General features: G+C 39.4%; 1 protein-coding gene across 1 annotated transcript in view; it reads right to left on the reverse strand.

The window, feature by feature from the left end:
• Positions 1–23,907, reverse strand: part of sdk1a (sidekick cell adhesion molecule 1a) — a 305,217-nt gene that overhangs the window by 55,569 nt on the left and 225,741 nt on the right. Inside the window, exons 14-21 of the mRNA XM_042340967.1 lie at positions 20,348–20,450; positions 18,285–18,461; positions 17,420–17,556; positions 9,662–9,809; positions 5,388–5,528; positions 2,269–2,450; positions 1,737–1,852; positions 1,372–1,567 (exon numbers count right to left, since the gene is read on the reverse strand). Of these exons, the coding sequence (XP_042196901.1) occupies positions 1,372–1,567; positions 1,737–1,852; positions 2,269–2,450; positions 5,388–5,528; positions 9,662–9,809; positions 17,420–17,556; positions 18,285–18,461; positions 20,348–20,450 (1,200 nt within the window). The remainder of the gene's footprint in view (positions 1–1,371; positions 1,568–1,736; positions 1,853–2,268; positions 2,451–5,387; positions 5,529–9,661; positions 9,810–17,419; positions 17,557–18,284; positions 18,462–20,347; positions 20,451–23,907) is intronic.

The raw sequence follows: 23,907 nt of genomic DNA on the forward strand, positions 1-23,907 counted from the left end.
GCGTTCGCCCACAAGTATACAGTCAATTCACTTTACAGTGTGTTCTGTGAAGCGCTTTGGGACGTCCTCCCGACGTGAAAAGCGCGATATCAAATGCAAGGATTATTATTATTATTAAGTAAGTGGGAACCCGGTTGCTAGTCGATTGGGTTTTCCAGGGGTAATAATTCCCTTCAAAAATAAATAATAATTTGGTTACTCAATCCATGACTGTTTGGATACTATGTATTTGTCTTGAGGCAAAATATGTTCATAGTGAACTTGCGCTTTGAGACGCTTTGATGCCGTGATAAGGCGCTTTATCAAATGCAGGGATCATCATTATTATTATTATAGATTTGTGTAATTTAACAGACAGTTCAGTATTTTACAATGTGTATCATACAATCATAGAATTATACAACACAGAAGGTGGCCATTCGGCCATCGTGTCTGTGCTGGCTCTTTGAAAAGAGCTACCAAATCAATCCAACTCCCAGTAGGAATGTAGGAGCAAATGTGATTAGAATGGTTTGTTTTCAGAGGCTGTACTTCAAGTCCCTCATTTTATCAGCCAGTTCGAAATAAATGTTACTAAACAGGATAATTTCTTAGATAATTTATTGAGATTTGCAACAATCTTACAAATGCTACTATTCCAAACTTGGCTAGAAAATAAATGTATTTATCATATCCTAGCAATGAATGTAACGGTTTTCAATAAAACGTGATCTGTATTATTCCTCACATTAATTCCAAAACTGTGGCCACTTATTGGACAATGAAGAGTTAACTCAAATATGAATGCATTGTTGAAATGCTTCATTTGCCGTCAATGTCTGCAAATACTGTGATGCTGCGGTCTTACAAAAAATAGTTAGACACATTATATTTTAGCTTATGTTCGTGGGGGAGAGAACCAGTCTGGGAAGATTAAATCTTGTGTGTAAAGGCCACTATAGCTCAACTCACTTCATTAGACATCCCAGCGTGATTCTAAGCTTCACTCCAACACAGCTGCAGATGCCTTAGAGGCATTAGCGTGAATGTAGCATAAGACTTGTTTCATTAGGATTACTATTTTTTTGTAAAGACTAGAACCGGCTGGTGGCCAGGATCAGCACAGAGCAGAGGGTGGGATTGTGGTGCGAGTTCTGTGTTTTTTGCTGATTAGAATTCATTGAAAGCCTTGTTTCTCCATCAAATAAAATAGTAAAAAAAATGACTTGCATTCAGAATATCAGACATTTGCATTTAAAAAAATCACATACTTTTAAGGTCCAGTTTACATTTAAGATATTTCCAAACGGCACACTTAAAACAGGACTTGATGGCAAGCTTACATTAGATATGAATGGCTCAGTTTTAGGCAATTGTTCTCAGAGTACTCACTATCTTCGTGTGTCTGGATGAGCTTGAGTGAACTTTTGGGCCCATCTCCTGGTGTGGTAAAGCACAGTACAGATGTGTAGTATTTTGTGAACTTGTTGAGGCCTGTGATGAGCCCCTCGTGGAGCGTTCCATGAAAATCAGGGGCAATGGTCACCATCATTACTGCCTCTGGCGAGTCCGCAGCCCAGGCCAGCAGCTGGGGAGAGATTGGAAGCGCAGCGTGTTTGAAAAAAATATTTTAAAGTACGTAACTTTCATAAAATACAGGCATGGAAAATCACACCTCAAAATGGAACAAAGATTTCTCACAATGATTTATGTCTGAAAGCAGGCAGTATCTCGCTTGATTTGTTCTGTGTTATTACCTTGTAGCCCTGGTTAATGCCGTTTATGAACTGCTGAGGGGGTGGGTTCCATGTGAACGTAATCGCAGTGGAACTGACAGCGACCGCCTGAACGTTCTGTGGGGGTGCTGTTGGCACTGGATGAAAGCAACAACAGGTCAATCTCTGGTCACTGCACACAATGATAAAACCGACGAAAATCGGTGTCAGAATATTTTTCTAATAGCTATCGTTTCAATGCAAATTCAAAGTATGATTTCCAACAACTAGCACCAACAAGATGTATACATTCTGTATATATGTATATATAGAGAGAATAATAATATATTATTATTATATAAATAAATTATATAATATCCTTGCATATTTGATATTAGACATCTCAAAGCGCTTCACAGAATATGCTGTAAAGTAAATTGACTGTATTTTGTGGGCAAAATTATTTTCCCCTCTTTCTCCTCTCTGGGGTCTCTGTGCTTCACTCAAATTGCATGTTAAGCAGGTCGGAAATATAAACGTAATGAAGACATAATTCACAAGTGCTCTTTCTCACCTCCCTGCAGTGTGTATTCAGTCGCTGCTCTGCTGTATGCCCCAAGCCCAGCACCATTGTATGCTGCAACTTGGATTTCGTACTGGGTCCAAATGATGAGATCTTTCAGCAGGCAGTAAGTCACCTCAGGGATGGTGATGTTCTTGAACTGGTAGCCACCTGGAAGACCAGCAAGTCGATACCTAAGGAAAGAGTAAAAATCAAGTCATCCCAATGTTGAGCCACAGGATCTATTTCACGTGTCCGAATAAACGGAGCAGATAAATTAAGGTGATGTTCTTTTAAGAGAGACGTAGATGAGTATTTGGGGAGGACAGGATTGCAAGGCTATGGAGAGAAAGCTGGCCAGTGGGATAACATAACATGTAGGAGCAGGAGTAGGCCATTCAGCCCTTCGAGCCTGCCCCACCATTCAATCATGGCTGATCTTCTAATCTAACTCCAGCTAATAACCTGACCCTGCCTTATCCCCATATCCCTTAATCCCTTTTGCAATAAGAAATCTATCTATCTCAGTCTTGAATATGTTCAAGGACTGAGCGTCAACAGCCCTTTGGGGTAGTGAGTTCCATACAGTCACCACCCTTTGAGTGAAGAAGTTCTTCCTCAACTCAGTGCAAAAGGGCTGCCTCTGATTTTAAGGTTGTGACCCCTGGTTTTAGTTTCTCCAACTGGGGAAACAATCTCCCACTATCTACTCTCTCACGCCCTTTGATGATCTTATAGGTTTCTATAAGATCCCCTCTAATTCTTCTATATTCTAGAGAATATAGGCCCAAATTGGTCAGCCTCTCCTACTCATCCCCTTCATCCCTGGTACTAACCGAGTAAATCTACGCTGCACCCCCTCCAAGGCAAGTACATCCTTCCTTCCTTAAATAAGGAGACCAAAACTGGACGCAGTATTCCAGGTGTGGTCTCACCAGGGCCCTATACAGCTGCAGCAAGACTTCCCTACTCTTATACTCTAATCCTTTCATAATGAATGCTAACATACCGTTCGCCTTCCTAATTGCTGCTGCACCTGCAGACTAACTTTCTGTGATTGGTGTACAAGGACACCCAAGTCCCTCTGGACGCTAACACATTCCAATCTCTCCCCTTCTAAAAAAAATAACCTGCTCTACTGTTTTTGCTATCTAGGTGGATGACTTTGCACTTCCCTATATTATGCTTCATCTGCCACCTACCTGCCCAATCACCTAACCTATCTATGTCGTGTTGTATTTTTTTAATGTCGTCCTCTGTGTTGACACTTCCTCCTAGTTTTGTGTCATCCGCGAATTTAGATATATTAACTTCGATGTCCTCATCTAGATCGTTGATGTAGATGGTAAATAGCTGAGGCCCAAGGACTGATCCTTGTGGCACTCCACTAGTCACATCCCGCCAATCTGAAAAGGACCCGTTTATCCCTACTCTTTGTTTCCTACCCGTTAACCATTCCCCAATCCACGTTAATATGCTAGTTGGATTGAGTTGGATTGCTCTTTTAGGAGCCGGCGCAGGCGCGATGGGCCGAATGGCCTCTTTCTGTGCTGTATGATTCTATGTGGCATAAATCAAAAACTTGCTGGAATAATGTGTAACAAATATGCCTATTGAGAACTGCAATTTCATTCCAGGAAACAATGGCTTTTTAATGTCTGCTGTCTTTTAATAAGAACCTTTAACAATTATATATAGGAAAGATAGAAGGTATTTTTATTATGAATACTAATAATATTCCTTGCATTTGATATAGTGTCTTATCATTTTGTGATAACGTCTCAAAGTTCTTCATAGGATTTACTGTAGAGTATAGTAACTGTGTATATGTAGGCAATTTTCTTTCAAACATGGACAGATTCCAAAGGAAAGTTCCAGTGGAACTTTCAGACTGGTCTGGATACTCTTAAGCACTGAGATGGAATTTCACATCAGTCAGACAAAAGAAATATATCTGAGAGGATCAGATTTATATTCTTTCGGTTATGATGATTTGTTAAGAAAAATGTTTAATAATCACCTATTGTATTAATAAACATGCAAACCAAATGGGCTGTCGCTCACACATTAAGAATGGGCATCCAAAGATCATTATCAGTGCATCATAAGTCACAGGTTGTAAAAGCTAAGAGAGAAAAAAACAATACTCTCGCTTTACAACCAGAAAATCTGAACTAAAGGTAATAGAATTAATGTCAACCCACAAAATTATGGTCAAAACATTTTGATATTTTTAGAAGAAAAAAAGTGTTAATCATTTGTAAAAAAAAAGCTACAATGATGCATTCTATCAATCCTCTTTTTTCCTTGCAATTTTTAAGTTGCTGTCTATAATAATGTTACTCATGTGAAAACAGACAGAGCATCCATAATTTACATTTCTTTTGATTTGTTGTGTCACGTCTGTCACATCGCTATCTAGACTAGGAGTTTATTATTTGTTGTGCAATATTACCATTATTAATGTCTGGGGATCATTATGCTTTTATTAGCACTTTTCTCCCTGATGTGATCATTGTAAATCAGGATTATCACTGCTTACAAAAAGAACAAGAAGTCAACGCATTCACTGAGTTCTCACTTGCTGCCCTCTACACGGCCTTTAAAACTATTCCACCTGGTTCTGTTGTTGGGTCAGAGACTGGAACGGGAATTACATGCACGACTCCAGCACACAACAAATAGTAGCAAATCATGCTTAACTGTGTCATGTGGTACTTCATTGACATTTACATTGTACAAAATAAAATGGAAAAGAACCACGAGAGGACAGAGCAAATATTATAGAATGACAGCACAGGAGGAGGCCATTCGACCCATCGTGCCTGTGCCGTGCCGGCTCTTTGAAAGATCTATCCAACTAGTCCCACTCCCCCACTCTTCCTGCATATCCTTTTCCTTTACAAGTACCTATCCAATTTCCTCTTGAAAGCTACTATCAAATCTGCATCCATACTGTTCCAGAAAGAAGAATATTTTAACTATTTTTCCTTTAATTTTTCCATTCCCTCCTGAAATTGATGGGTCTAGTTCCATGAACACTGAAGCATCGATCTCATAACTTTCCTTTTCCAACCAGGAATTTCTTGGATTTTGAGTTTTTTCATCCTCTTGTTCTGCTATTCCATTACCTGAGTATATATCCTTTCAGGAGCCCATTGATCTCCTGCTCTGGGGGAGGTTGCCATTGTACCATTATGGACTGGTTTGTTCGACCACTGGCCACAATATTCTGAGGAGGTGCACTTGGCGGCTCTTCTGGTAACAGCAGCCTGAAATCAAGCACATTATACTGTGTTACATATCAAAACATCAGAATGTGTGTGGGTGACCTGGATGAGTTTGTACATTGCAGCATTACTTGGACATGCAAATGTGATCAGTATGGCTTCAAGACAAACGTATTAACATTCATTCACACGATTTTTCTGGCTAATAAGAAGCACGGAAAATATTCTCCACTCATTCTGCCTGTTATTTCACAAGTCTTGGGTGAGATGACATGGGTAATAGATACATAGGGAACTGTTGCTTCTTTGAATAATCATCTCTTTAAACTCACTGAGACAAATTCATTGAAATGTTCTATTGGAGTAAGTTACAAAGAGGTTAAAACAAAAAGAACTTGCATTTTATAGCAAAAATGGATGGTAGCATCCTCATGGATGGTAGCATCCCAGAGTGCTTTCAAATGGTTAATTTACTTGGAAAACAAAATCCATAACTTTCAAATGTAGGCGTGGATTCTGTGTGCGGTTCAGTCAAACACAAACTATATTGTTATCTTATCCAGACACTGAGCTGGAACCAGAACTAGGTAAAAACAAACCCTGTTTAATACTGTTCAATGCTAAAGTATTTCCTTCTTGGTTGAGGCTTTTGGCACTATGATAGACTATGAGGTGCACAGTGGTACAAGAATGTCATTTCTTGGATCAGATTGGCACAGTTCCCTATGTGAAGGTGTGCAGACTGCATGGAGGTAGAAGCAGAGTCAGTACTGTTGCCGTGGGTGACCTTGGCCTGCTGTTGGCAGTATGTGAAAGGTGTAGAATGAACAAGAATGGAAACTCGCTGTACAGGGAATTGGAGGCATGAACCTGCATCCAATCAGAGCAAGCGCAGTGCACTGGAGCCCCACAGCCAGACAACGGAAACCTTAACCAGAACATATGATTATATACATAGAGAGAGAAAGAGCAGGAGAGAAATTTCTGAACATCTGTCACAAAATTGCTTGACCTAAAAGTCAACATTTGAATTTATGCAGTGTTTACGAAACAGGAGATGGTATTTATTTCCATTATATTGCTCACAGCTAACACACTTCCAGCACAATTAATGACAGTGACATGATACCATTGTCTCTAAAGACAACAATGCAAATGAAAGTCTCTTGTCTGATGCTGGCAGCTGCCTGAAAGCAGCAGCATGTGGGAAAATTTAACGTTTAATCTTTTATTATGCATAGCATCAGGGATGAAAGTAAACTGGTGCCTTGCAAACAGATTTTGAAATAAAGAACCATGTATTAAATATGTGGATTGTAAAATGTAGAGATTCCTTTTCAAATCTCTGATCTGTTTCTCCAATGTCTCTTCTTGTCACTTTCCTGGCAACTTTACAGTTTCTTCTTTCTCTCTCTCTTCCCCCCTGATACTTTATCAACTCCCTCTTGCTCTCAGCCTTGACACTTTCCTCTGATCAGGTCTCTGGTCTCCTACTGGGGCTTGATCGCAGTCTACTGCTAGCTTCAGTTGCTGACGCTCATCCTAACCTCAATTTGTTTCCCTCTGATCACACGCACTTGAAACTGATCCACAGCTTGTGTTATGTCAACAACTCCTTGTGCGAGTAAGGATTAAAAACAATATTAAATATTTCCAAAAGAATGCAAAATGCTCTCAACTATGACAAAGAAGACAAATACAATTCAGATAAAATTATTCAAGGCAAGACGCACTGCAGTCTCACAACTGTGATCAGCCCAAAAAGCATCCAGCTTCCAACTAGAACACCTCGTAGAATGTTTTTTTACAGCACAGAAGCACTTCGGGACGCAACCCCGGGTGAAGGGTGCTATATAAATGCAAGTTGTTGTTGTTGTCATTCAGCCCACCATGTCTTGTAGCACAGCACGTCATAAGCGCTTAAGCAACAAATGCTCCCAACATGAATGGGGCATTAACGCCAAAACATCAACAGAAATAGTGAAGGGTGATCTCAACCATGGTCTGACAAAAGCAATTTTACAACATCGATTCAAACCCTTAAAATAAGACCTGTCGATCTGTAGTTGTACAAAGGGAAAAGTGAAAAAAAATTCTGAATTAACAGATAGGGGGTTATCCACTCAGCACGTGTTTTATGTTTTTGATTGGATTTTCAGATAACTGGAAGCAGTTCTTATATCCCCCCCTGCTCCTCCTGAAAAATAACTTTGCTATTATAAATCAGTTTGGATTTCTTTAAGAGGTATATTAAATATATGTATGATTTCGACTCCCCGCAGACCACAGCCTTAATGTGCTTGCCTCTGAAGCAATTATGGCCCCCTAGCTACGCTTTTGATTTCCTTGCTGTTCTCAATAGGGGACGAGTCAAAGCTTTGAACCTTCGGAGTTAAGAACATCTGTAGCTCCGGAACCTACAAGTTCGGTTCGTTAAAACCCTACCTTCTAGTGTGTAGGAATCGTCAGATTTTGTCAACATAAATTTGTCAACATTAAGTGGTCCAAAATCAATTTGCTTCTTCTTGCAAATGTACCATATTTCACTGGTAGTAATATTAAAGAGGGAAAAAAACGTTTTGGCAGAAACTCAATTAAAATGCACCGAGACGTAATTGAAAATACATGCAACCTCTTAGTCAAGATTAAACAGGCTTGGTAATAGGGAATTCCTGATTTTGGATTGCAAATGTTGGGTGCGCTTCCATTTCCGAAGATGTGACAATGTGAAGTATTTTCCTTCCCTCTCCACCCTCTGCAACTCTCCCCCCTCCACTCCTGGCTTGTGCACCCGGCCAGCTGTGTAAAGCTTTGAGATATTCTCACAACATGAAGGGCACTATATAAGTGTAAATTGCATTGTATTTAACAATAATAATAATCCTTGCATTTGATACAGCACCTTATCACAACATTAAGATGTCTCAAAGCGCTTCACAGAATATCCTGTGACAAGAATTGACTGTATATTTTGTGGGCGAAATGTGGCAGCCAATTGCTAAATTGTTAATTAAAATTAAAATGATCTAAAATGTACACATTCAAAAGCTTAAATTTGAGGTATCCCATCAGTTACCTGCCTGTGGCATCATGAAAATTATGGAGAGCTGCAAACAGGGAACATATGTGGTAATAATAATAATCCTCGCATTTGATGTAGCGCCTTATCATGCAGTTGAGACAATTCAAAGCGCTTCACAGAATATACTGTAAGGTCAATTGACTATGTATTTTGTGAGCGAAACGTGGCAGCCAATTGCACACAGCAGTGTCCCAGGAATAGTCATGGATTGAGTGATCCTGTAACTCAGTGGTTAGAGCACTCGCTTTGCAAGCGAGAGACCTGAGTTCAATTCCAGGCAGAGGGCGAAACCTTGGGCAAATTTCCTTACTCCACAGAGCCTAATAATAATCCCTCCAAAACCAAAAACAATAATAAATTGGTCATTTTCAATCTACGACTGTTTGTGGGACATTGCTGTGCGCAATTGGCTGCCACGTTCGCCCACAAATATGCGGTCAATTCACTTTACAGTGTGTTCTGTGAAGCGCTTTGGGAGGTCCTCCCGACGTGAAAAGCGCTATATCAAACGCAAGGATTATTTATTATTATATCAAATTATCTTTTTTTTTAGCAAGGGATTATTACCCCCAGAAAACACTCCACCAATCGACTAACAATCGGGTTTCTACTTACTGCTAGGTAATCAGAGGCGTGTGGAGTAAGGAGACTTATTTAAGGTTTCGCCCTGCCTGGGAATTGAACCTGGGTCCTGGCGAAGGCTCTAAACAATATGCTATTTAATCAGGGTTCAAGCAAAGAAGCCAAGAGATTTGTGAGTGGCTCCTGATGCTCCTCTGTGCACTGCTGGTCCTTATCTCATTCCCAGTCTCGATCTGGTAGAACTTTGCAGTCTTTTTCTTACTTCATAAAATTACAAACTAGACTAGTCCTTCAATTTAGTTTGGTTCAATTTATTTTGACGGTTGTCATTTTGAACCTGGGCAAGAGAGCGCAAGTTGAAAAAAATAACTTACTCTGTTCATTTTACAATATAAAATACCTTGGGCTAAAAAGAAAATAACACTTGCCATGGGCAAGGAAAAGTCCATGGCTCATTCACCCATCCATGGGGAAAGGGATCAGAAAACCACGATGAAGCAAAATAATGTACCTGTTGGTCTCCACGCTGTACTGTCCTTTCCCGAGCTGGTTAACTGCACATACTCTGAACTGGTATGAGCGGGCAGATGTCAGCCCGCTCACTGTGACATGCGTCACTCCGGGATCAATGTTAGACAACTGTACCTTCCACGGTGAGTCTACAACAGATGAAATAGTCAATGAATTAGAGAAAACATGAATAATGTTAGTTATATAGAAGTAAAAGGATCAGTAAAAATAGTAAATACATACATGTAAAAACAATTTAAATGAATCAATCTATATGCAGTTCTTATGACTCGATGCAATTGGATTTGTAAACCAATCTTAATCAACAATCGCCTATCTACACATATACATATATTTATGCCTCTGAAGCAATCATGATAATATAATAATAATCGTTGCATTTGATATAGCACCTTATCATGTCTTCGAGACGTCTCAAAGCGCTTCACAGAATATACTGTTTATACTGGTGAAACCCGGCAGCAAATTGCGTACAGTAGTGTCCCACAAACAGTCGTGGATTGAGTGACCAAATTATTTTTATTTATTTTGAAGGAATTATTACCTTTAAAACGGTAATATCTGCTATATGTACACACACAAGAGACACAGTCAACTTCAAGACCACCAACTAGATTATGATGTGGGAGAAAACACCCATGATATTTAGGTGGAGAATAAATACTGTTAAAAAAAATTAATTACAGAACCTTCACTGAGTAATCCTGTCTCCTTCCTGCTACCAATAATACTTCACATGACTGCCTGCTGTCACCACATCTGGTCTGTGGTAAGCTGGTAAGTGGGAGATTTGGCTGAGGCAGGATTCCTTCCTGCAACTCATTTCATCCCAAGCCAAGTGCGTGTATATGTGTGTGTGTGTGGTGAGAACCCACTAAGCCAAATAAAACCAAACCTGGTTCCAACCCATTAATCGGGTTACTTGATTAACCTTACTCTCAAACCTAAATCAAGGCCCAAAACTGTCAAAAGGTGGTGTGGATCCGATCCCTTGCTTCACAAGCTCATGAACAGGTCAACCGCCTGGATTATTTCTCGGACCGGACAAGCATGGTCTGAGCATGGTAACTAAGGGCTCAAGGTAGTCTGTAGTTCTAGTTTTTCTAGTGCTCTTTTCAGGGCGGATCAAACTCCTCAGATCAGGACGGCTGCTATCCCAAGCCAAATATATGCCGTGTTGTTCAGTGCAGGTCCACTATATGGCACTGCTGATGGTCATTTGCACTCATTACTTTTGGTTGGGAATCAGTGAGCTTATCTCAATAGCATTGAGGCCCTCTTTCCATTCATGCACAGTTCAATGTATGACTAATGCCATTGCTGAACCTTTGCCAGACTATTTAATTCAAAGGAAAAATATATTGCTGGTCCTCCGAGTACATTATGGATAAGGAACACCATTGAGGAAAAAAATTGGATGCAAGCTGAGTTTCGAGTTCAGTAAATCATGTGGACAGACATCCACAGAACACCAGGAGCAGGTAGGCAAATTGCAGACGAGATCTCTGAGCGGCTCTGAAGTCTATTAATCTCTCAGTCACAGCAGCTTGTATTTTTTTTAACATAAGGCATGGGCACCATGCTTTATTTCATTTACTTGCTCTACGTGTAATAGAAATTTGGCAGAAGCAGAGATTAAACATAGATCCAATACGATCCATCTCCTGAGTGTTCAGATTTGTAAAAAAATGTATTTTATCATGGATCAACTTGCTGACCAGGTTCTTTTTACATGAAGTTCTATGATGTCTATTAGAATTGTATCAGAAGATACAGGAAAAAGGAACGAAAAAATATAATTTCCCCCAGCAAAATTAGCTGAACAGCCCCAGATGCACCATTAGTGGCGCTGGGAACTGTGGGGAAATAAAATTACACACTGCTTGTTTGGGGCAAGTTAGGTCAGATTTCATGGGAGTTCAAGTATCAAACGTTGATGTAAAGCAGGGCAAACTGCGTTTGGAGATTAAGCCACGTAATGATTAAGCAGCACTTTAGAATGTTGCCTCATTAAATTGCAATCCTGATTACACTCATTTAAAAGATGGTCCTTGTTATAAGTCAATTAATGCAGACTAGCCCAACGTCTATTTGAAACTGGTGACGATAATTTTTTATTTGCTCCATCTGCCTGATTAGAACCGCCCAACACACTGTAATTGTTTACAAGGAGAAGCACTGCTAAAATAAAGCAATCATAACATCCAATGTCACTTTTACATTCAAAATTAGGGACAAGTATGTCAAGTATCTAAAATTACCATCTGTAGTTGTACTCTCAGGTTACTTTGAGAAGTAAGGAAACCCGCAGTGGAAATAAGAAGAGAATTACGATGCCGTTTTAATTCAATGTAAATAAAATCGGTGTGGGTGAGAAATTACACAGGCAAATAACAGCCAGTGGTGTGTGGAGCTGAGAAGCTTTCAGTTCCAATCGTACAATGTTGCATTTTAATAGATCACTTTCTGAACTGATCTCTGAAAAGATAATCCGATCATTCTCAAGAAAAATAAACTGGTTTTAAAGAGCAAGCATTGCCACTCGTATTCCATTTGTAAAAATAAACAATTACAATAAAAAGTATGATAGGCAATTCTTGCCAGATTTAGTTTTGGGGAGAATAATTTTGTCAATAATACTTTATTTCACCTGACTGCTATCAATCGCCTTCCCGTTCGCCTACAAAATACAGTCACTACACTTCATTGTAAATCCTGTGAAATGCTTTGAGACGTCCTCCCGCTATGAAGGACACTCTGTATTAAATACAAGGATTAAAAGTGGGTGTTGATGTTATTGAACCCACATGAAAAATGAACTACATGAGATGAGTGAACATATATTGCATCGATGACATGATCGTTGAAGAATCCGAGGTTAATGACCGTAAATGTTGCTGATCTCACTCATCTTTTTAGCAAATTTTCAACAGAAGAAATGCGAGACAAAAAGTTCCATTCATAAAAGGTTTTTTTCATAACATTATTAATAATAATCCTTATCACATCACTGAGACTCTCAAAGCACTTCACAGAATATACTGTAAAGTGTAGTGACTGTATTTTGTGGGCGAATAATAATAATTGGTGCTAGACTTGAAAGTATGAATTTGAAATCTGTTTAGCTTAGTTCTAAAAATCAGCTCAGCTGCTGAAACTGGAACAGATGTATTGAGTTTTCATCTACTGCAATGTTATGAATCAAGTCCTGTGATACCTCTTTAGGGCATTTAATTACAAGTCAAAGCAAGTTATTTTAATCTTTTACGGCTCACTGCTAAGACCACATATGGAACATTGTGCTTGGCTTCGCTCAGTGTTGCACGAAAAGCAGCACAGAGGAATGTGACAAGGATGATTCCAGGTTTCAAAATACTAAGTTGTGAAGACAAGCTGATAAAATTGGGCCTGTTCTCACTTGAGAAAAGAGCTTTGAAAGAACACAATTCCACAGTCTTATTGTCTTAGGCACAGGCAATATGGATTTGTTTATTTTTAAACTTAAATTCCTTGACCGCATGAACATGAGCTGAATTCAAACCACATACCAGAGCCTGCAAGCCTGCCTTTTCTCACAAAAGGTTAATGCTATGTGACCCAGCTTCTGTACAAAAAATCTCGACAGATATCTCAGTAGTCTTTAAAGAGCTAACTCAAAGTCATTTACTGGACATAAGTAATATATAACACTTGCATCTGATATAGCCCCTATCAATCACTCAAAGACACTACCCACAGGAAGGATGCAATATAAATGCAAGTTGTTGTATAATGTCAAGGTGACTCTAAGCACGTTACTGAGAAATGTTGTCTAAAGTAGTATTTGTATTTAATCATTTTACGCACAGAAAGGTCCGTCAAAGTGAATTTATCTGGAGGATAATTGGCTAGGATACTGGGAGAAACTCCCTTCTCCTTTAAGATTAGTGTCATGGAGTCTTTAATGCCCATGTCAACAAGCAGTATGGCTTTGAGCTCAAATTGGAACGTGGGCTTTTAAAAGACTGGAAGAACGCTTTCTCATGGGAATTAAATACAATCCCTTGAAAACTTTGAGGCAAGATAAGCAGTTGATGAAAATGCCATTAGACTAAGACAGCTGATATGAAATCCAGTTAATATAAATTTTTCTGAATCAGACATCCTTTTCTCATGTATCAAAAAATGTATGAAGACAACCCTGTGGAGAATAAAACAAAAATCAATGTGCATTTTCACAGAAGAAATTTGAAACAGTAGCACAGCCTTCTGTCCTTCGACATCAAGGGCTGATGTGCAAGGAACTAGGAATCAGAATTATTAGCATGCAGAGGCAAATTGTTTTTTTGTTAAGCAAAGTAGATCTAACTAATGTTAATGTGCCTACAGAATTTTGAATTCAACTGGTCTATAGAGGCTTACCATTGAATGGAAGAAACAAATCTTGGCTTTTAAACATTGTGGAATGACACTAGATGTTTTAACTGATCTACGCCTTGACAATTTTAAGAATTTGGCCTTGTTCTAGGCTAGGAGGCAGGAATACAGTAAGGTACCAGGAATAACAGATATTTCGCCCACAAATATACACTTTACAGTATATTCTGTGAAGCGCTTTGAGATGTCTAGAAGACATGAAAAGCGCTACATCAAAATGCAAGAATTATTATTATTTGGCCTTTATTTAGGCTGAGCAGCGATATATCAGGAATAACAGATACACTGGTGCATCATCCGACACCATCAGAGATGTGAATAGGCCCAGTCCCTTCCCCCTGTGCTGAAATAAGTGACATCTGCTCATTATCTCAATACAGCTCAGGTCAGGAGTTCAGCAGAGTGGAGATCACAACTGCGTTCCTTCACCTGTAGAAGCTCCAATGCAGTAAGTATGCCACCTGAAACATTACTGCTTTAACATCAGAGCACCCCGTAAAACATCAGTTGGAAACAAAAGTCCATTGTGTTAAGTAAAGAGAATACATTAATACTCATTTCCAGTTTCAAACAGGCAAATCACTATCACAACTAGATAATTAGCATTAGAACAGACTCTTGGTATTCTCAGTGAGTTCAGATTTTCTCTGAAGTGAGCCTTGCTTTAGTCCATGGAGTTCAGAAAATTTAATTGCTTTTTCCTTATTTGTCTGTGTTTTATATCAGTTTTATCAGTATCACCAAGTGCCATTGATTTCAGAACTGCTGCAACGTGAATTATAGTTTAAAAATCAGAACTCAAGTTTAACTGTCTGATATAATAATCTTGCATTTGATATAGCACCTTAACATGTCTTTGAGACGTCTCAAAGCGCTTCACAGAATATATTATTAGTATAATATATTTATATATTAATTTATGTATAATTATATATAATTATTATTATATTATTCACAGAATATACTGTAAAGTGAATTGACTGTATATTTTGTGGGTGAAACACGGCAACCAATTGCAATAGCAGTGTCCCACAAACGGTCGTGGATTGAGCGGCTAATTTTTTTTTGGAAGGAATTATTACCCCCAGAAAAGCGATTTAACAATCGACTAACAACCTACTTGCTGCTTGGTAAACAGAGGCGTGTAGAGTAAGGAAACTTGCCCAACATTTCGCCCTGACAGGAATTGAACCCACGTCTCTCGCTTGTGAGACGAGTGTTCTAATCATTGATATATTGTGAAAATGGTACCAGAATGGGCCAAATATAATTGAATGATCAGAGCTTTGGGACATCCTCCCGACGTGAAAGGCTCTATACAAATGTAATTTTGTATTGTATCACACCATGGAATCCGGAGCTGGGATTGGGTTTGAAGCCCGGCCTGTGGAGTTCAGTATTCCAATAGGATTTACAGCATTTGGAGATTTTTATGGTTCTGGCAAGTCTGCTTTGGTGTGGTGCCAGAAGATCACATCAGAGGCACGTTCCTATAAGTCAGTGTGACCCACATCCAATTACTGTCAGCAGCTGCTATTTGAAACTCGGAGTCACTAGTTGTAACCTCTGTTATAAATACCAAGTTTTAGATTCCTAGTTAGGGCATGCCAATATTGGATACGCATGTTGAAGTGTTCCAGCTTCTGAAACTCAGATAAAATCAATCATTCACTTCATGGCTATTTGTCAGACTTTGTTGTGTGCAAGTTGGCTGCCGCATTCCCCTATAATTACACAGTGACTACACTATATAGTAAAATCCTATGAAACGCTTAGAACAGATTTGATGATGTGATAAGGCACTATATCAAAACCAAGGATTATTATTACTTATTATTACTCACCAAGCCACTTCTAGTTTTAAATATAATTAAAAATAATCATCGTATGTGTGACATTTGCAATTTATTTGCTGTGTTTGGTGACATTTATCCATACACAAAAAACACAAGCAGCAAAGGCATTTTGCTTCTTCAGTGAGGCTGGATCAACTCTGGAGAGATGCTGATATCAGACAAAATGTTCAGCTCTCTTGGACATAGAGATGACGAAAATCCCCTAAACCACCTTCCTTTAAATGCGTTCCCACTTCGATGTAGAATATCAAGCAATTGATTTTATTGAGTGTAATAATGGTCATGTCAGAGCTGCTCGATTGTAAATGACAAACATTAATCATCTTTGTTAATATGGAATATTGTGTTGCATTTCTCAATGTAGCTCGAGGGCTTCCATGACAATGTGCTTTGAAAGCCCAAGTTATTTGTCCTGGTTAAACATGTTTAATGCAATCAAAGTTGCCTAGTTATTTCTATGGCAATAGAGATGCTACTCATGGAAAGTTTCTCTTGTACTCCACTCCTTCCTGACGGCCGCATTTGTGCAAATATTAACTTTGTGCTCTCCCTGGGGTGTCTGCAACCTTGGCAACCAAGCACACATGGTATCACCGAGGTTTGGGAGAGATGACTGCTTTTTTCGTTTTTGTGAGACAAAACGTTCAGTTCAGTCACTGCAGTCTGTACATTTGCTGATTGATGCAGGCCAGCCACTGTTCTACTCTGTTCCGGTTTGTAAATTTGCCCCTGTGCACTCTGAAATAACAATCATATTATTTAACACCTTAACAGCGCAATTATTATTTTGAAGTGAACGGGGATAAATTCACAAAATGTCCCAAACGGATCAGTAGCAGTTAGCCCATGTTAAATTCACTACCTGGCAAGACTAGAACTAAAACAAACTCTCAATAAAATAACTTTCAGAAACCCTCATCTCATCTAAGATCTGCGCTCTTGACTGCATTCATTTTAGTTCTAAAGCAGCCTCATAATAGTGTGAAGTTCAGCATATAACAATGTCAGAAATACTATGAAAAGAAGGTAAGTGTTTAGGTTATGTTATCTTGATCGCAATTATAGCAGGTTTAAAAGAGAAAGCTGAAAATAATTATGATTAATTGTATTTTTGAGGATGTTCCAAATGTGACATTGTGGGAAATCTGAATTAATTACACAGCTGATATTGGAAACTTTGAAGCACTCTAGGTTAATTGTATGTTCATCTCCTTCATGCTATCAGCTTCAGTAATTCTTCCATCTTATTCTCAATATCACACACACTCACTTTATAAATACAGCCATTTAAAAAGTCACTGAAGAATGCATGGAGAAAGCACGGAGATATTCAAGCTAATTGCAAATCTTTATAATTCTTTTGATTTTTAAAAAATGCCCTTGACTTTCCATGTACAGTGGAGAATATATTAATTAGAACAGATGAAATAATCAATTGCTGATCTGACACTGTAAATAGCACTTACTGTTTTCAGACAACTCCCCGATATAGTACAGGACGGGGCTGTTTCCGTCAAAGGACCTCATCCATGATAAGTCTACTGCGCGGCTATTGGAGGAATTCAAACTTGCCTGTAGGCTCATCGGTGGGTGAGGAAGTTCACTGAAGAAATACAGAGGAATCAATCACAGATTTATAGCAGTGCTAAGAGTAACTTTCAATTACCAATAAAAGCTTCAGTTCAATCCTGAGACAGAGTAAAGTGAATAGAGCACTGACTGCCACAATTTTGCGTGTGCCACAAACGAGTTTAAGATTTACTGCTTCTGCACAAGAAAAGTTACACTGTAAATATTGGTTTTAAAAGGCTACAAAACACACAAAAAAAAATTGCTTCTGGACTTAAAAGGTTAATATAAAATGGCCTTCAAGTACACATGAAATAGAAATCCCATAACTAGAGCAATGAACTAGACAAAATTTGAACTCTTCAGTCTTGAAAGAACACAACTTAGAAGAGACCTCATAAATGTGAACAAAATTTTAAATGGGATTGAAGAAGTAATCCCAGATCAATACTTCAGGATGTATCAAAACAGTAGAACAAAAGACACAGGTTTAGAGTTGTAAAGGGCAATTTTAGGATACGGAAATGTTTCTTAATATAGAGGATAATCAACTACTGAAACAGGTTGCCAAGAAAGGCAGTGTGGAGGCCTGGGTATCAGAGTCATTTAAAAAACAGCTTGATGCAGTAATAGGGGGGTCGGTAGGATTGGTGTTCTGGAGGGATGAGCCGGATGGCCTTCTTCATCCACACTAATCTTATGATCCTGTGAATTGTTTCTGAATAAATGAGAGGGAATTGGTGAGGCTTGAAGTATACTCACATGACTTCCAGGCGGGCTGTTCTGGAGTCATTCCCGCCCAATGAAAGAACCTCACAGGTATAGTCGCCTATATCACCTGACCAGGTTTGACTGATGTGAAGGGAACCATCTTGGTCTATGGTAATTTTGGATTCAACCTTGGTGTTAATAGTTTTTCCATCCCTCTTCCACACAAACCTGGAGATAGAAAAACAGCCGCTTTTATGACTGCGATTGTAACAGCGTTTCATGTTTTTAAGCTCGTTCCAGGTCCTGCAACTACTATCAAAGGACAAATTCAACTTTAAAGAAGTTAAAAAGTTATGGCAAGTAAATGACAATGGCAAGTAGACCAAAGTTATATCCTACTTGTGTTTGGGCAAGGTAGGACTTACAATTGTGTTCAGCAACAGTTCATTAGTTTAATGCCTAGTTGAAGGTGCTCAGCTATAAAAGGATGGGTAGAATGGGGTTATATTCCTTGGAGCAAAAGAGGTTAAGGGGTGATTTGATCAAGGCATTTTAAATAAAGAAAGGAATCGACAGGTTAGAGGGTTGACAACTCTTCCCTGCAGTAGATGGATCCATTACAAGGGGCATAGCCTTAAATTCAAAACTAGCAGTGAGAACTAAGGTCAGGAAGATTTTTTTCACACAAAGAAATGCAAAGATGTAGAACGCTCTATCACGGAAAGCTGTGTAGACAAATCAAATGAGAGGCAGTCAAGAGACTTAGATACCAGATCTATTAAAGCAGTGGTGGACAATCTTTTTGGTCGTCCAACAAAATCAGTGTTCTTCATTGAATATCTCTTGATTTATGCTTGCAGGCCATAATTTGGCCGGCACAGGATTCATAGAATCATAGAATTATACAGCACAGAAGGAGGCCATTCGACCTTTCGGGTCTGTGCCGGCTCTTTGAAAAGAACTCCCACTCCCCTGCTCTCTCCCCATAGCCCTGCAAACTTGTCCTCCCCAAATAATTATCTAATTCTCTCTTAAAATTTGTTAGCGAATCGGCTTCCATCACCCTTCCAGGCAATGCATTCCCGATCTGAACAACTCGCTGTGTAAAAAAATTTCTCCTCACTTCTGTTTCTTTTAACAACTATTTTAACTCGGTGTCCACAGGTTACCGGCCCACCCGTCAGTGGAAATAGTTTCTCTTTGTTCACCCTATTGAATCCTCATAATTTTGAAAACTTCTATTAAGTCTCCTCTTAACCTTCTCTGCTCCAAGGAGAATAATCCCAGCTTCTCTAGAGTCTTCTCATAACTGAAGTCCCTCATTCCTGGTACCATCCTGGTAAATCTCCTTTGCACCCTCTCCAATGCCCCGACATCCTTCCTAAAGTGTGGTGCCCAGAACTGAACACAGTCTCTCGCTGAGGCCTAACCAGTGTTTTATAAAGATTCATCATTACTTCCTGACTTTTGTATTCTATGCCCCATTTATAAAGCCGTGTATCCCGTATGCTTTTTTAACAGCTTTATCTACCTGTCCTGCCACCCTCAAGGATTTACTTGTATGAACCCCCAGGTCTCTCTGTTCCTTCACCCCCTTTAAGATTATATCATCTTGTTTATATTGTCTCTCCTCATTCTTGCTCCCAAAATGCATTACTTTGCATTTCTCCACATTAAACTTCATCTGCCACGTGTCTGCCCATTTCAACAGTCTGTCTATGTCCCCTTGCAGTCTGCTACTCTCCTCCTCAATGTTTACTACTTTTCCTCGCTTAGTATCATCTACAAACTTGGAAATTGTACTCCCTATACCCAAGTCCAGGTCATTTATATAGATGAAAAAGTGCAGTGTTCATAACACCGACCCCTGAAAGACACCACTGCACACTTCCCTCCAGTCGAAAATGCAACCGTTCACCATAACTCCCTGCTTTCTGTCTCCCAGCCAATTCTGTATCCATGCTGCCACTGTCCCTTTAATACCGTGGGTTTCTATATATAAGTATATAAAATCCAAACCATGAAGTAGTCATGAAACAACATAGTTTGTGTGAAATACTTCGCTGGCTTCCTAATCCTTTCTTAATTACAGGGTTTGTACCAGATAAACTCACTGGATTGTGATTCTGGGGTCGTGAGCTCCTCGGCATGTCAGCACGGCTGTTGTCCCTTTGATAACCCTGCGATCTTCAGGTGGCACTGAGATGAACGTCCGGGCTGAAGAGGAATAAAAATGTGAACATCTCTTTAACCATCTATATCACAATAACATTTTACTCAAATCAGCCACGATGTTTGAAGGCGTCTACCCTTGTGATGTTGCCCTAGCATCATATGCATAATAGCAACTCAAATTGCATTTTGATACATTGAGGAAACAATAATTGCATCTGAATTATATCCTAAACCACTGGATTGAAGTTTGCAAATCATTTTACTGTAAATATAAAAAAATAGAAACAGGAGTAGGCCATTCAGCCCCTCAAGCCTGTTCCACCATTCTATAAGATCATGGCTGATCTGTAGCTCAACTCCAACTATCCGCCCTTGCCCCGTATCCCTTAAAAGCCTGACCTGACAAATTTCTATTCAATGAAATGAAACAAATACACAGCAGTGTATGCGAATTTCAGCTTCTGTTGAAAACTTTCTTCAGGAAACGTCTATTATAATGTTGGCATTGGACCAATTTCACTGGATATTACTATTAACTTATGATCCAACCTTGAAATAGCTCACCTTCCTTTTGCTGCACCAAAAGCAGCACCTGAAGCAGATTCCCAACAGGCCTTGCGGATCACACAACCATTTGGTCACTGTGCAATGCTGGGCTACAGCTTGCAACTCAATAGACATGACAGTTGAAGTCAGTTTCAAATCCCAAATTTTAAAAAATGAAACAAGTGATGCTGAAAGAATTGTCACAGTTTTGACCTCTCTGACTGGAGACACTGTATTCAGGGTCTCTCCTCCCTTTCAATGAATGCTGGGTGATCCCTGAGGCTATCCCTGACAACTGGTCTCCCTACCTGTATGAACTGACTTCCCACTGACCTAGCATACTCCCTTATGTCTCCTTTACTCATGACGGTGACTTCCCTCTTGGTGCCACCTGTTCACTTCCTGTTTGACTTGCTGCCATGCTTATGTGCCATCTTTTGACAGATGGTGAGAGAAAATCTTTGCCTGCCTGAGTGCTTTAGTGGAGAGGAAGTAATCTGTTTAACATATGTGTTGAACTCTAGTTACATAGCTCCTTGTTTGTTTTTGATGCATTGGGGTTTCTTATATTTTAAGCCTTTAATTCAAATACTTTAAGGCTGATGGTCACTGCACACGGGTGCTTGCTGGCTTTTTCCCCCATTTGTATCATGTACATCATCTTGGTATTGTAAAGAACAGCATTCTTTTCACTGGCTTCTGCAATGCCTTAGAATAGCAGGAAACTACCTGAGTAAAAGGGCTGCGTGGATATTTCATGATTCCTAAAGGTAATAAGCAAAACACCAGATTATTCATTCATCCCCACCTCCACAATCCAGTCTGACCTAATTCCCTCCATAAACAACATTCTCTTTATCCCCTACCAGTACAGGAATCATTGTGTACAGTGCAGGTGCTTTTGTTAATATCAGTTTAAATCCTTGCATTCTCCATACCACTGCAAAGCAGATAGATAGCCATTTCTTTAAATAAGTTAAATGACATAGCATCACCTACTTTTCTTTGAATCTCACGTTGTGAGGCAAAGGAAAAAAAACCCTGTTCTAATCCCTCAACTACTTGATGCTTTTTAATCTTAAACTTTCTTTCTGGTTCTGGGAGCATGGTCCAAATAATATAGTCTGCCGGGTCACCACAAAATATGCAGTCACCTACAAAATACACACTCGCTGTATCTTACATTAAATTCACTGAAGCGCTTTGAAATGTCATCTCGATGTGAAAGGTGCTATGTCAAATGCAAGGACTGTTATTATTGCTAGCTGTCCCACTGAAGCAATTAGTTTAGTTTTACTTTGCTTAGCTTTATACTGACTCACAGATACTAAGACATAGGAGAACGTTTGCACTTTAATTCAAATATTTGTAGGAAAAGGTTCCAAATTAATGCAATACATTAATAATTTATTAACTATAACACACATTCATTCACTAATAGCAGCATTTTTAAGCTTTTCTGACCCTGCGACAGCCCTACTGCTATGTAAGTGCCTTGAAATGCCCCAGACAAGCACTCACCAAACCATCAGAAAATTCTTAAATGGCCACAGCACTAGTTTAAACACAATCACCATCACCAGAGAACACAAACCACAGGCCAACAAACACACAAACCAATTCAACAAAAAGAACCTCAGCATGAGGGACAGAAAAGTCATGAAAAGAATAAAAAGCAACTGCGAGACTGAGATCAGTAATGTAACTACCAAAAGAGGTTGTACAGCAGTGCTTAATGTTTCAGACGTTTGGATGGATCAGAAAGGTACAAAAGTAGGGCTTAGAAGATTGAGGAAATGGAACAAAACTGTTGTGTGACCAATTAGAGTAGAACCAGAAATACAGGAATTTATAGCCAACCTAATTATAGCCAACTACACACCAAAGATATGAAACCTGGGTATCCAAATATTTTTGTCTTTGTGGTCCTCTTAGTTCCTGACAATGAAGCCCTTACAACCGCATATAAACAATCGTATATCCCTGAAGTCAGTGGCATTCAAACCCAAATGTTTACTAACTCCTGGCAATTACAACAAATGCAGTTCCAGTTATACAAGACAACCCCCTTATAACTCTTGGTATTTCACAGGTTCAATTGTAATGTGATCGGGTTGTCTGACATTTTCTTAGCGGGTGAGAAGTGTCGCCAGTGGTGACCTGACAAACTAGAAGTTAGCCATTTCTCATTCCCTCCCTTGCCTCTTTCAAGACAAATCTCAAGACCCTCCTCTTCGACCGTGCCTTCGATCACCCTCCTTCCCCCCCTGCCCTCCACCCTCCCCAATTCCGACCCCCAGCTGGGGTCCGAAACACTGACTGTCCAGGGCCTTGGGACATCCTCCCGATGTGAAAGGTGCTTTGCAAATGTAATTTTGTTGTTGTAACGCTGGGCCTGAGACAATGGATTCAGATGGCTGTATTAGCAAGGGGTAGCCTGTAATCAGTGATGAGCTGTATCTTGAGTTTGTTTTCTACAGTGGGCAATACAGCAATAGTATTGCTGTGCACTGGAGCACAGTGAACACAATGCTAGAGTGGAGCTTACGGATATTAAGCTGGGTGGAAAGTCATTAGGTGAAGCGTAATGTCTCCCTGCAGGGGAAGGAATAAAAATCAGATGCTAGGAATCACTAGTGCCAGGTTGCTAATCAGATGTCTTCTGCCTGTCAACAAAAAAGCCTTTTAGCAATTGTAAGGAGGGGAATCGAGGATTGAATGGATATCATTAATGGTAAATAGTTCAGGAAAAAAATAATTGAACAAAGACTGGGTAAAAAAACCATGGAAAGATTTAAGGAGTAGTGCATAAAACGGTGGCAGAGACACTTGGCTGTCATTTCATTAATACTACGGCTAGATATTTGTCTGTAAGCCCTTCATACATTTTATTATTATAGCAGATGTAGAATTCTTAATAGTAAGAGATTTAGCCCAAAAAAGAAAAACAAGA

This window comes from Callorhinchus milii, unplaced genomic scaffold (genome assembly GCF_018977255.1).
Source record: "Callorhinchus milii isolate IMCB2004 unplaced genomic scaffold, IMCB_Cmil_1.0 Scaffold16, whole genome shotgun sequence".
In the NCBI taxonomy this organism is placed as follows: Eukaryota; Metazoa; Chordata; class Chondrichthyes; order Chimaeriformes; family Callorhinchidae; genus Callorhinchus; species Callorhinchus milii.